General features: G+C 34.6%; 1 protein-coding gene across 1 annotated transcript; it reads right to left on the reverse strand.

The window, feature by feature from the left end:
- Positions 1 to 2,559: 2,559 nt before the first annotated feature.
- On the reverse strand, positions 2,560 to 12,839 carry LOC133305855 (ankyrin repeat domain-containing protein 2A-like). The gene is made up of 9 exons (XM_061506096.1): positions 12,727 to 12,839; positions 12,487 to 12,546; positions 11,240 to 11,388; positions 10,389 to 10,598; positions 10,159 to 10,307; positions 9,867 to 10,035; positions 5,565 to 5,657; positions 3,039 to 3,178; positions 2,560 to 2,894 (listed from the first exon to the last, which is right to left on the reverse strand). The coding sequence occupies exons 2-9, from the start codon at positions 12,518 to 12,520 to the stop codon at positions 2,795 to 2,797; spliced, it is 1,044 nt and encodes a 347-aa protein (XP_061362080.1). The 5' UTR covers positions 12,521 to 12,546; positions 12,727 to 12,839; the 3' UTR covers positions 2,560 to 2,794.
- Between the last annotated feature and the right edge of the window lie 2,297 nt (positions 12,840 to 15,136).

Genomic DNA, 15,136 nt, shown 5'->3' on the forward strand with positions numbered 1-15,136 from the left:
CACGCGTAGCTAACGAATAAATATATAACATAGTAGGAAATGAGAATCATGGAGGAAGTATAGAATGTCTAGATTAATAAAAAAAAAGTGAAGACATTTAGTGTTGAAAATGAGTAAAATGAGCTTTAAGCTTGGTTAGTTTAAGGGAACCACTTAGCAACCTTGGGTAGGTGTTGTATGATAGTTAAGCATTAGAAATTATGTTTCCGCATTTATTTTCTGTTACGATCACAATTTTGAAATATTGCGTAATACGATGGTTTTAAATCACAAACGTTATAAAAAAAAAAATTCCTTTATTTTTTAAATGAACTGATGTGATTGTAACTACGCTTAATATCATAATTGATGATAATATTACCGGTACGTAACGAGGTGTTACAATGTCCATATTTTTTGAAAACCCACTTTTTTGGCACAAGAATGGAGATTTTGGCTTCATTTTGCTATCATGGAATGTCCAACAATTTGCACTGTATTGAAAGGAGATACTTGATGCATAACAACATGCTCTACCATTATATAATCGAGTAATCTATCGAAAGCAGTATTGTATTGAGAATATTTTCATGCATATTGATAGAAAAATGATCTTCAGAAAATGTATATTATAGCCAGTGACGGACTCAGAAAATTTTATTTATGTCTGCACACTTAGTAGCGAGAGTTCGGGGCCAGCGTCCCCGTAAAGAATTTTCTTAATACATTAAAAAATAAAAGAATATAAACAAGAAGAAAAAAGAAAACTATTCGCATATATCAAGTTTTGCTAAAGTTATTTCATGCATATCTCATTTTTTGTAAATGTTATTTCAAGCTATAATAAAGTATCTTTTGGGTCCTCAACAAATATCACAGGACCCAATTTAATACCATAGAAAAAAAATGTCGGCTCGTAATCCCTCAGATATTCAAAATAGACCCATCTTAGTCCTTTTGAAGGACTAACGTGGGTCTTCTTTGAATTTCAAAGGGACCACAAGTCTACTTTTTTTTTCCAAGGGATTAAAATGAGCCCCGTAATTTTTGTTGAAGACCCAAAAAGTACTTTACTTTTCAAGCTATTAAAAAAACTTAAATATTATTTCAAGCTATTCACATAGCAAATCCTGCATTAGTAGAGATGGCTGACCAACTATTCACATATATTAAGCTTTGCTATTTTAAATGATTTTTTTTTGTCTGCACACGCCCATATTGGCAACCATGTAGGTCTGCCAGTGATTATATTTACAGCTGATGATATAAAACAGACTCAGTGAAGATTTATTATTTTTATTTTGTTTTTGAATGAGGGTTCCTCAGGCCTATTCTGACTTGTACGAACTCTCTAGCAGAGCTAATTTGTCTCATCTAACACAGAGTGACTTTTGAACTTTAACCCTTGGTTCTGATTTGAATGATATATGTGGAAAAGATTGGGAATTTGAGGGTGATGGTGACCCAGGTATAATATATACTTAGGAGATTCGATTGTTATTAAAAATGTTATCCTTTTGTGGTTTTGGCAGTTAGAAATCATGTCAACTGTCAAAACTGGTTTTTTTTTTCCTCCTTATTGATGCTAAATAATTGGTTCTTTCATTTCAAATGCTTGTGTATGTTCACCAACGTGTCTTGGTCCAGGTGGAAGGGGCTGGGGTCCTTAAGCAGGTGGTATTGCGTTGGATTGTGGGATGAAAGCATTGCTCCATGGGATTTCAGAAGGTTGGGTGATGAAGACAATAGAAGCTTGGACGATGAAAGTGCTCTTTATTCACCAGAGGCAAAAGGTACAACAAGAGCCTTTACTTTAGTTGAGATTTCAGAAGGAAGAGTTTCTATGATTGCAGAAATTTGGGTCTCAGTTGCCGGAACTAGGGCCACTTTAGAAAAAGAGCACATATTATTTGAAGGCAGCTAGGATCCTCATCCTCCACATTTAGTTTTCTGCTTCAGTCGCATGGTATTTAATGCATAGATGAATACAGCCCGAGGTGAAGTATGCTTTGATACTAATTCCCTATCCAGATGAATACATCTTATTTTAGTTTTGATACTACTATGTAGATTTGACATATGCTTTATACTAATTCCTTATCTAGATGGTGGTTTATTATTTGTATCGGTCCTCCATTTTATATGGTAATTCAAATGTGCACGGTTCATGTCATTAATTTCTTTCTAGCTAAGAGGATACCTTTTTGTTTTGCTTGTCCTTGCACATTTGGATACATATTGAATGGTATGGGTGGGTCTATTAGATTATCTAGGATGTTCCAACCTGCCGTCATGGTGCATATAATTTATAACCTGGCACTGTCTCATGTGCCATTTTATTATCCAAAATTTACTCTCTTGCAAGCATCGGGTTCTGCACTTGATAGGTTCTGGACTAAATCATTTTCACGTTTAGTGTTTTTTTGGTTTTAAGGGTAGTTGTGGTATTTTTTTTATAAATTAACAGAGTTAACTTTCGTTTGGATGGAAAATGAAAATAGGAGAGAGTGATAAAAAAAATATTCAGATAGGGGAGTAAATGATTAAAAATTTCGGGAATGAAAGTAAATGATTATGAGAAAACTTACCAGGAGGTAATTGAAATTTTCCCTTGAATAAATCATGATGGCACTAATCTTCAAAATCATGCAGTTTAACAATCCAAGTACATAGACATCCAACACTGTTAAACGGATTTGGTTTAACACACTAAATGCTTGGAAGAAACCAAAAGAAAAAAATCATCATGACTTCTTTCACCCTCAGTTTCCCCTATTCTTGTTGGTGGCACAGCAAGCCATCATGCCTTACAAAACTACAGGAAAGCATCTTTTTCAAGCAGCTTTAGGACTTCGTTTTGATTGTTTAGCTTCGCAACATCTATAGGAGTTTTCCCGTCAGTATTCTGGAGAGTACTGCCAATTGAACAAGAGGGGAAACAAGGATAAACGATGTATAATTATGTCAAATTAAGAACAAACCACACTATATGATTTAGAAAGTATTAGCATGAATAGTTGGAGATTTTCAAAACACATAAGCCGAAAAAGACTACTTACACCGCAGCACCATTTTCAAGGAGAAGGGCCACACACTCCTTCCTGCCATAACCAGCTGCATAATGAAGAGCTGTGTTCTTATTCTTATCCAAAGCATCGACTTTTGCTCCAGCCTCAAGGAGAACTTGCGCACACTTCACCTGGAATGATATCAAGAGCATTGTTCAGCCATATATTAGAAAAAGCCTCCCTACAATTTAATATTCTAATTCCCAGTGAGCTTTCGTTTTGCTTGCCCACCCTTTGAAGGGATCGGGACCTGAAGGTAGATAGTACCTAAACAGCACTATCCATTCTCTACAGCCACTGGTGTCACTCTCCACCACCGTAGCACTATGGCCATCATTGCCAATATCCACTTTCAACACTACTACCACCATTATTACCACTGTGCCGGTCTTTTGCATCTGTCACCCCGACCAATTTTGTTACACACTGCTATTGCTATCTCCACAAACCCCATCCGTGAACAATATTTAGAAATTTCTTTGTTTATACATCCAATTTAAAAATTATGGCAACATTTATAATTGTTTTAGAAGTCCTAGATCATACATCCGAAGAATTAAAAAAAAACTAAGAATTTTAAATTTATTTCAAAATCCCATTAAGAATAAAGGTAATAAAGAAAGTTTTCATGCTAATCCCAACTTTACAATAAAGGGGAACATAAAATTCAGAAAAGACTTGCTCCAAGCAGCACTCTTATATCTTCCTCAGAAGGTAGTTCTAACACAGTAGATTGATCGATATATTATTCTACAGAAATGTAGTCCACCAAGAAATGGAACTTTATTTTAAAGAAAAAAAAATTTATTCAGAAAAGAGCAAAAAACTACATGCTGGAGGAGGAAATGATATCCTCCAAAACAGAAAAATCATATAACAAGCAACACTTACAGACTCTAGCAAAGCTGCTAAATTTCTATGCATGACAGAAAGTGAAACTCTCTTGAAAGTAGAAACATCCATGAACAGAACACAGGGGAGTAGCCATAAACTTAACCCTACACCATAACAAGTTTAGGGGCAAAGTGGCAAACCCAAAGATGCATCCTCAAAAACGTGAGCATTCAATTCCAACCAAAGGCACCAACCAAGATTGTTAGAACATTTTATGTGTTGGGAGTCTTGTTATGTTAATAGTCTTATTAGGTTGGACTGGTACTAGTAGTACTACACTAGTAGTTGACCAAGAATATTAGCATCAATAGTAATACTAGCTTAGTATTTTATCTGAGTAATAATACTTGCACAAACTTTATCGTTACGAACTCCTAACAGACTCCAAGGTAGACTAATGTGGTTAAGAGTTGGTTGCGAGGTTAGAGTTGTAATGACAGAAGCTTAGCTTAAAAGCTTAGTTGTAAAAGGGGAAACCTTTCAAAGGAGAATTCTGTCCTTTTCTGTAAAGAAATGGACATAACATGGAAGTATTAGAGTTTGGAGAAGTTTCTGAAAAAGAAAACCAGCAATCATGGAGTGTGGTTACATTGTGTGGGTTTGAATGTGGCAGACAAATGGAAGAACATAGGCAATATTGAGGGAACCTGGCAACCACTGAACAAATGGGTGAAGTAACTGGGCATTAGCCTTGAGGCAGAGGAAGATAACAAACAACCAATTAAAAAAAAAAAGGTTAATTTCCCTGCCGAAAACGCGGGGAGTGAAAACACTGCTGGAAAACAATTCAGAATCCATCGTAGATGAATGCTGGTTGTGGGCAAGAAAGGTCAAATTGCCAAGTTTTGACGGCGGTGACCAAATGGAGTGCATTGCTCATGCAGGCAATTTTCTTTTTGAGGTACAACAGACAAAGCTGAAGGCAAAGGTGCAACTTGCATTTGTGAGCACAGAAGGGCCAGCAGTACATTGCTTTCTCTTCTTGAAGAAGAAAGCTCTCAATTTAATGTGGGAGCTGGGAAGGGTTGATGGCGAAGAGATATACAAGAGGCTCAGTACCCAGCAACAAATGTGATCAATCGATGAGTATGTCCAAGAATTTTAAATCTTGCTAGCACATGCGTTGAAAATTTCAAAGTAGCAGCTTATGTAGTAGGAGAGAAGAGGATTCATTCTGAATATTCTTATTATTGGAGAACTGAGCAATAGCATAGTCGTAAAAGGGGAACCCTTTGTTGAAGGGGGAACCCTTCAAAGGAGAATCCCATCCTTTTCTGTTAAGATTCATTCATAAATAACAGATTTGTTGCTCTTCCTCTCTTCCATAGAATATCCATCTCTCTTTCTTGCGAGTTCCTAACACATACCCCTGATTTTAGCAATGATTTAGAAATTCATTCTCAGAGTATATCATGTTCGACCCTACATTATGAATATTGTCTTAGTTCAACATTTAAACAATAACAATATAATATTCTGAGCCTTAATACACCATTTCCTTCCCACCATGGTTCTACATAAAGCCCGCCACCCAAAATCATAAGTAGAAATTCAAACTTCTAAGAAACAAAGAAGCATGCGTTGTAAAAGATGAAAAAATATTTACTCTGAATATTAGCATACCTCTCCATATCCACAGGCAAAATGCAAAGCAGTTCTTCCCTCTGAATCTTCTTCATCCTTGTCAGCACCAGAGGCTAGTGCATTTTTCAAGCCCTAATTGATTGGTGTAAAATTTTAGCTCTCAAATATTTCTTCAAATCATAGCCAGAAACAATAACGACAATGGCTGAATTTAACAATAGGATAACTAGATATACATGAAGCTTAACAATCAAATCAACACTTAATAAACAAACCATATTAATTCTGTTTAATTTTCTATTCTTTCTAGTTCAGAAAAGATAATTAAGCGTACAACCCTTATATCGGGTATATATGCAACATGAAACTACTTAATAAATGGTTAGTTTCCATATATGTAAAGAGATTATTGCATCACTAAGTTAAAAGTTTTTCAGCCATCGAATTCCAGAAATGATTTCCCAAGTTCCAACTTAGACTCTTTTTCTCCAAATCCTTAAAGACGACTTTCTACAATTGATGAGAGGAGAAATTCAAATGTAGAAGGAATTCAGAGGATAAGTGATCCTCCATACAAAAGAAAAAAGGGAAAATCAAATAAATGTAATAAAGAGAAAACATTAATGGACAAAACCCACCTGATCCCTCTGCATATCTATCAAGGATACTCCCTTAAATAGACCATGCACTTTGCACCATATAGAAACAAATCACCTAACTTATCAGATATCAACCAATGAGCCAATAAAATGTCCCTAAATATACAAGTTTAATGCTTCAACCAACTCCACCAAGTTTCACATTGCCATATAAATCTAGCCTCTTTGCTTCTACCAAAAGGTCCAAAACCACTAAACCTAGTCAACAAAAACCTGTTCTAAGGACCTACGGCAACCCAGCATTAGACAGAAAAACTAAACAATCTATGCCATAAAAAGACAGCAGTAAAATTATGGAACTGATTTTTATAGAACAAAAGAAACAGTGGGCATAGACCTTACACTAAGAAACACAGAAATTGCAGAAAAAAAAAGTGCCCAGAGGAAGGACTGAGACACTACACCAAGGAAGCACGGACACTGGTAAAAACAGGGAGAGTCGTGTCCGACACGATCCGACACGCTCTGACACGGTGTCCAACACGCGGTCAACTTTTCCGACACGTTGACCATTCTGACACGCGAATTTGACCGTGTCTGACACGGTCAAATGGCATTTTCGTAAAAAACATTTTTTTTAAAAAAATCATATTTTAGAAAAATTAAATATATTAATAAAATTAAATATTATTAAAAAAGAAATAAAATTTTATAAAAACGTAATCCTAATCTGAAAACGTAAAAAACGTAAACCTAAGTTCTCTGATCTATCTCTCTGCCGTGTCTCGCGTCTCCTCTCCTTCATTATCGTCTGGTCTCTCCTCTCCTTCATTATTTTCTTTCTTCTCTTTCTCTCTCGGCGTCGCTGTGGTCACTGGTCTCTTTCCCTCTCTCGCTGAGTCGCTAGCCTGTGGTCTCTTCGATTCACTTCACTGGTTTGAAATTTATTTTTTTTTGTTATATACTGCTACTGGTTCGATTTGCTGTTTGGTGTTTTGTTTTTGCCATTTACTTTTTTCTTTTTAATAAACTAATAAGTTATTGGTTTATTGATTATATTGGTTATTTTTTCTTTCGCTCTTTTGATTTACTGGTTTGAAATTTCTTCTTTGTCCAGATTATTGCCTACTGAATAACTTCTAATTTTACCTTATAAGGCACCTTAATAATTTATCTCTTTTTTTGTTTATTTATTTTAGACCGATTGTATCAAAATGTATGAATAATATTGTTTGGAAAATAAGTGTTAGGTTTGGATTAATACTTGGGTAAGAACTGACATTTATCAAAATTTCTTCTTGTATTTCGGGCACTCATAGCAATTGCCTTTTTCTTTTGTGTCGAATGGATGAGCGTATATGCATCAAGTGAAGAAAATGTCACCTTCCATTGTCAGTTTAGGGTTATTAGTTTAGTTTAGTTTTATTTTTTTGTTAAATTATTGAATATTAAGTGAAATATACACTATATAAATTAAAAATATTATTTAATATTAAAACGTGTCCCAACGTGTCGAATTCATATTTTGTTAGGATTGACGTGTCGGAGTATCGTGTCACGTGTCGCGTGTCGAGTCGGTGCTACTTAGCACTACACAATACCCCTGGAGGTACACCAAGGATTCTCCACTACCAATAACCAACTATTACAATCAGCATGATTTCCCCCTTCCCACCACGTACATTATATACACTCAATCTCTCTCTTCTAACTAACTCCAAATACCTAGACTTGGGCCCACTTGTCCTAGCCCATCATTAAATAATGTAGGAACTGATCAGGAACTAATTCTGAATAAGCATAAAACACATATCAAAGCAAAGAGACTTATGTAGCCAGAAAACTTGCAACAAGTCTTTAATTGGTAATGATTCTATCAAGCACTGCTGTCCAAATAACAGACTTGACATTAGAGGGAGCTTAGGACTTCCAAAGGAGTCTGTCAAGATGGAAGAAGTTCTATTCAACAAATGAATTAAATAATGGGAAAAGGATTTGCACAAAAACAATCCAGAAGAGGAAAGAGACCACATCCTCTTTTCCAAATTATAAGACAAAATGAACTGAGTTAATCAGGCCCAAGAGAGACTTCAACTCAGAGAATTCCCCATTATTTAAATCATGGAAAAGTGGAATATAAAAAAAAAATCTTGAGTGCTATAGAAATTGTGGATAGCAGAGTTAAGCACAGAAGAAAGACAATGGAGAGGGAAAGCATCTCTGAACAAGTATTATTCTATCCAATGGTTCTCCCAAAATTTAACATGAGAATCATTACTCACCTTAAAGGAAAGCAAATAGCTATTAGTAGCATATCCCTCCAAAATCAACTTCTAGGAACTAAAATGAGAAGCTCAGATTGTTGTATTGATATTCCACCCATTCTAGTCTAAACCATACATCAAATAACTTGATGCCAAAAGGAGCACAATTCCAAAGGAAAACACCATAGCAACTTACCTGCTAGAGCAATGTTTTTTAGACACCAAACTACCAAGACCAAAACCCTTTCATTATTAGGATGACAATAAACCTCTTAACTCAAAAAGATAGTGTTATCTCCATTACACCTGACCATAACAATTCCTCCTAAACTTCTTCATTGTTTGGGCTATTCCCACAAGGAAATGGAACAAAAATAAGAAGCCGAGAAAAGTTCTGGAAAAAGAAGCCTCGATAACTGCTATCAGTAATCCATCCCCCAAGAGAAAATCCAATACCATCCTAATCACTTTTGGACAGATTATATTTCAACCCAGAAGTTATCTCATGAAGATGAAAACAGAGAGAGAGCATTCAAAACTACCTCCATCTTCATCTAAGAACAAGATGATATCATCAGCAAATTACACACGAGAGACCACAAGCACATATGAACTACTTTCACTCCTTTTAAGATATCTCTTGCAACTGCTCAGGAAATCAGACGGTTATCAGACTCGAGAGCCTATGATACTATGCAGAGGATCAACTTTACTATAATACTTGCAGTCTGTGTACAGGTGATGACTGGAAGGGCATTGCTAACCTCAAATGACAAAAGCTATTTTGGTCAGCACTTTCATACCAAGGAAACTTAGATATTGCCGGGGCATAGAAGTGGCCACATCAAACTACGGATTTTATTTTCCTCAAAAGGAAATTGCGTAACTAATTTGATTGAGGAAACAGGTACTTTAGAAGCTAAAATGGTATATACTCCATAGGATCCCAATGGAAAGTTTCTGAAAGCTGAAGTTGAATTGTTTGATAATCCAGCCCAATTAGAAGGCTAGTTAGTAAACAAGTTTGAGCGAAAAGGGAGAGAAAGTGTGGGAAAACACAAGAAAGAAAGAGAAGGAAAGAGAGAGTTTGAGTGTTCCATTGTATTCTACCGAGTTGAATAAACTGTGTACAAGGAAACTAATATAGTAGTTGGAAAACTCATTTACTTGACTGTGACTTAAGTTGACATAACCTTTGTTAGACAATTCATACATAATCCAATAGTTTCAATTTCAATTGTCAGACAATTCATTACGACCAAAGCATGGTTTCATTTCTTCAAATTCCACATGAACTTAATTTAATTTATGTGTTCCACATCTGCACCTTCTACCTAAAAATGCATAATGACAAATTTTGTCTTTCACTGTTTCATTTCAACAACTTCAATCATACTGCAAATATTTATGATTTCTTTCTAAAAGAGGAAAGATCCAAGGGCATATGTATGTATACAAATTACAAAATGCGCTTATACCTCCACATCACCAACACTAGCAGTATGATGAACAATTGATTCATCTTCATTTCCCAAATCCTCTGTCTCATCTGCCCCAGAATTTTCAGCAGAAGCAGCTGTATCTCCAGAGTTTGCAACGCCCATGGCTTGTCCCAACTTCCGCAAAACCTCCTCGTCATTCCAGTATCTGCATAAAAAGAATCAATTTAGAAACTATTTACCTATATAGTATAACAACATATTGTGGTGGAAATATGGAAATGTCAAAACAGTAGAAGATAAAAAACAGAGATTTTTCAAACATCTAAACCTCATCATAGCAGCAGGACCACCAGTCTCTATCTCATCTAGAATATGTTTCAAAGATGGATCTTCCTTGATGCGTGCCATTCTCTCTTCAAGCTGATCCTTATTTGATGGATTAGCAAAACTTTCGAGCATAGCAGACATAGATGGATCCTGTGATAGACAGCATATACATTTTATCAACCAGTAGAATTTTTTTGTAACAGAAATATAAAGGAGAGATTTTATAAATACCTGCATCAATGCATTACCCAGGCGCTCCGCCATGGTCATAAAATTTGGATTCTGCATAACCTGTTGCATGGTTGAAAAATATTGCTGATTATCAAAGTTAGGGATACTATCCGGTGTTGCTCCTTGAAAAGTTTGCTGAAGCTGCTCAGCCATCTGACTAAACGATGGATCTTTTGCTATCTGCTCAGCCAATTCCTTGATACTTGGATCCTATGCATTCCACATTTAAGCATTAGTATGCCAATATGAAGAAATATCAGTATAGATTAGAAATTCACAGTCAACTCCAAATATCTACCAAATGACACTCCCTTGCGAATGAAAAATGAAGATGGGAAGACTCAGGTCAAATCATATGATGGGTTCAAAAGCCATCAATTGCTTCCTCATTTAAATTCTTCAATGGGTTTCAATTATAGACAAGCCTTAAAAGATTAGTAAGAAGACAGCAGCTATAAGAAATTAGACTATCAGCCACAATCTTTATCTCAATTAGTGACAACTACAAAGGGCTCACTCCTCTAGTCTCATACTACGGAAAATGTTCGAGGAAAGGCAAATACAATCCTAACGAAGGTTCATTGGCAACAGTAAATGTCTCTGAAAAAATTCAGAATTTTTTCACTCACAAATCCTGGCATCATTGTCCAACCATAGGCTCCAAATCCAGTGCACCACCAAGACTTGGAAAAACATTCATGTACAGAAACATATATAAGATGGCACAAACTCATAAAGTGCACGCAAACATACTCAATATCACTAACAACTAACATGGCCTGATTATCAATAAATACAGCAGACATAACACATAAAATTCAAATAACAAAAGAAAGGACACAATAATATACATTGAGTAGACCAGACATTGCTGAGAAATCAAAAGGATTGGCTGGAAATCCAGTTGCAGGTCCAGAAGTAGCCCTTTGTCCTTCCTGTGAATCTTTAGAGGATGTTTCATCTTTGGAATTTTTATTCTCCGCTGTACCAGCCTTGTCATCTAAGAAAATCTCAACATGTGTGAAACTAAAGCACGTTCAAGATTCAAGAAACTATAGCAGCTATGCTAATACTACAAGTAGGAAAAATATGAATGATGGGGACGAAAGTAAAAACAATCTACAAATAAATCAAAGAAAGAAAGCACTAATAAGCAGATAACAAAACAGAACCTCCAAATAGTGGTTTGTTCTACAAGGAGAGGTAATCAACGCAGATCCCAATGTAATGAGCACTGGGCATTATAGAATAATATGATTTAGTAAGTGCAAAAATAGTGCTTTTGTATGGATTCATTAATCCAAGCTCTATACAGCAAGTATTTAGAGAATAATGAAACCTCAAATTGCCAGGACATTTCCTATTCCTCTTTGTCATGCCTCCATCCAAATCTAAACTTTCCTAGAAGCAAGGGAAGAAAACAGGAGGACCCACAAGGTGAAAACTAATTTTCCCCTTCTAGTTCTGATTATAAGAAAGAAGGAACCAAAATATAGTGAAAGTAGAAAAGTTTTAAATTCGCATAAATAAATAACTTTATTTAAAGATTATCGCAGAATTGAAAAAGTTATAAAAAAAAAAAAAAACACTCCACAATTAAACCAGACTAGCGAGTGTAGGGTGAGGGCAATATTTGTACGCAGTCTTACCTTTGCAAATAATTGCAAAGAGACTGTTTTTTGGATTTGAACCCATGACCTTTCAGTCACTAATAGTTTTACCACTACTCCCGTTCGCCATATTTTGGAATTGGGAAAGTTATATTGAATTAAAAAAAAACAGCTAAGTTCAGTACACCCAAAGTAAAGAATAAAGGGTATAAGTTGCTGCACTTTGTATCTGTATAAATACAGGTATAATTCACATATATGAGGATAATTATGCAACTTGAAAATACCAAACTGATAAGGCTTTAATTCCCAGTACACATCTCTATAGAGACAAACATACATCTATTGAGATCAAAGTTTAAGTTTCAAATAGATGGGGAAAAATAATCAAATAACAATAACATCATTAATATTACTACTATTATTATTACATCTAGAAATCTACTTGCAGTTGGAAGGAAAACATAGAGCAAATAAACGCAACGTACCAGCAGGAAAATCCTTTTGCGAATTCGAAGCCATAATAAGAGAAGGACTGATAAAAATAGCTGAAACAAACAGAGAGAGAGAGATAATTAGGTTATGATAAATCGTAGATTCGAATTGAGAGAAAGATCACACAAAATCGAAGTTTTGAATTTTCACAGACAGAGAAACATAAAGAGCGAAAGGGAAATGAAAGGAAAAGAGAAGATGAAGTGTTACGAGGGTTCGTTTGAAGTTCACACCTGAATCTGATTGAAAAAAGAAATGAAAGGCTTCAGAGTGAGAGGAAGGAACTGCGATGATAAGGAACAGTGTATGCGTGTGTGTGTGTGTCTGTCTCTCAGTCTGTGTATGAAACGAAAACTAATCAAAACACTTTTGCTGTCCCCACCGAGATAATATACTACAATATGGGATTTCAGTGGGACCCACTAATCTCCATCCTCTCAAAATGAATGGCTCTATTCTATGTCTTATATATCGTATTACCGATTTCCACGCATTTCAATTTGAGTTAGGATATTTTTTATTCATTTTTTCTACAACCACTTCACTATCACTCTAATCATCATTGTATTAGAGGAAAAGTTGAATGAAAAGAGAGAAAAAAATAACTTTTGAATCCAATGATATTAAAGTGATAATAGAGTAATAGTAGAAAAAATTAGTAGTAAAAATATCCTACCTCTTTCAATTTTCAAAGATTTTCCATTTATATTTCAGGAGTTGGTAATTATATTGAGTGCGTGGAAGAGCGAAAAATTTAATATGCTCCAAACTCATCATTTATTCAGTGGTCCATTTTCCATAAATGGAAAATTTTCTTCCATTTCTATCCCTTTCGTTTTTGATTTTTTTCCCTCCGTCCCTCCTTTTTTCTATTTTGGGAGGGACCACCGTGGTCCCGGCCCACGAAAAATCTTCTCGTGGAAGAGATACAATAACATCGTAACCACAGAATAAATCTTTGGTACTACTGTTGGACCAAAGATTCAATACATCCCACCAATAAAAATATTACATATCAGTTAAAGTTTTATTTTCTCTGCCAAATTTTTCTTTCTCCTATGATGTGTAATGCTCTTATTGGTGGGATGCATTGAGTCTTGGTGCAACAGTAGCACCAAAGATTTACTCGTAACCACAAGATGGAGCTCATTTATTGTGGGCCTGGACTTCATAGTCCTTGACTAAAAATGGGGGAAAAAAGGATTGAGAGGGAATTTGAATAAAAAAGAAGAATTTAAATGGAATTTTTTTTCTTTTTTTGGAAAAGGTGCACCTAAAAGACTGTGTGTCGGGTCTATAATAAAAAAATCCCACGAGATGAGGTGTGTATGCGGTGAAAGCCAAAAACAAAAAGGTGGAGAATAAAAAATGTGCACATGGTAGATTATAGTCCTATTGAATGAGATTATTACGATGGATAGGGCGTTTGGTAGAGAGAGAAAAAAATTTATTCGGGAATCTCAATTTTTAAAAATATGATTTTTACATTCAGTTTACGATAAATATCCGAAAATTAAAAATTTAGAAAAATTCAGTTTTCCGAAAATTCTAGAAAATACAGCGTACCAAACGCCGCCCCTAAGTGATTTATCCTTTATCCCTTAGTTATTGGATGGTGGGTGTAATATTTTAGAAAAATAATACTAATTTATAATAATAATAAATTATAAATTAGTAGTAATAATAATAATGTGTGTGTATATATATATATATATATATATATATATATATTATGACGAATGATAAATTGTGATTAATTGAATTATTAATTGGTTGATCATTTATGCATTAATGTTTGATTGGTAATGTAATTGGATTAGGATGAGTTAACAATTTTTATTTGATTAGATATGATGAGTCAGTAATGAGTTAGCGATATTCTGAGCCATAAGAAATTAAGAATAAAAAGAAAATAATTGTACGAAGCACAACTCATGTCTGAGCCCTAAATTTCAGTAATAAATAGAGGCCTAGTCTAACCCTAACCAATCCTCAGTATTTCTTTTCTGCTCCTTTTCTCCTCTGCTACTCTCTCTTCTTACTTCAAAATTTTATTTTATTTTATTTATTTTTATTTTATTATTTTTCTTTGCATACCAACCGCTTCTCTACTCAAATCACTCCTCCTTCTAGGGCTAGCAAATACGGAAACTAGATAATCCTAATCTCTAGGTGCTCTTAGGTTAATTTTCTATGAAATTTGTTGAGTGTATCCTAATCTAGAAGTAATAGATTAATTATATATGATTTATGTTTGGTATAATATTGACCTTTAGGGAGTAATATATTAATTTTATGAGAATTCTTATATGATATAATCTCAATCTTGGTAATCTGTAGGTAGTTTTATTTAAAATTTATTATATGTAATCATAATCCCTAGAGAGTCATAGGTTATATTTATATGAAATTTTGTATATGTAATCCTAGTCCCTAAGAAATATGTTAATTATATGAATATTATTCAGAACATCGTTGGGTTTAATTTTTAGGTTAATTATATTTTAATTATACAATTATTTATATTTAGTATTTGATCTGGAAATTATGATAATTGATTTGTAAATTGTACTCTTGGATAATTGATTTAGAATTATACTCTTGAATATTTGAAATTATAATTATGATATTCCTGGATTTGGA

The sequence above is a fragment of the Gastrolobium bilobum genome, unplaced genomic scaffold (genome assembly GCF_033153095.1).
Source record: "Gastrolobium bilobum isolate Gb01-03AN ecotype WA unplaced genomic scaffold, APGP_CSIRO_Gbil_v1 utg20561, whole genome shotgun sequence".
NCBI lineage: Eukaryota > Viridiplantae > Streptophyta > Magnoliopsida > Fabales > Fabaceae > Gastrolobium > Gastrolobium bilobum.

What these genes read in the sequence shown, in the direction of transcription:
- LOC133305855 (XM_061506096.1), bottom strand. Translation starts at nt 12,520, where the DNA reads ATGGCTTCGAATTCGCAAAAGGATTTTCCTGCTG. An exon ending in CAATGTCTGGTCTACTCAAT is followed by an intron (nt 10,599 to 11,239) that starts GTATATTATTGT and finishes TGGAATGCATAG; the next exon opens with GATCCAAGTATCAAGGAATT. An exon ending in CTTGAAAATGGTGCTGCGGT is followed by an intron (nt 2,895 to 3,038) that starts GTAAGTAGTCTT and finishes TTCAATTGGCAG; the next exon opens with TACTCTCCAGAATACTGACG.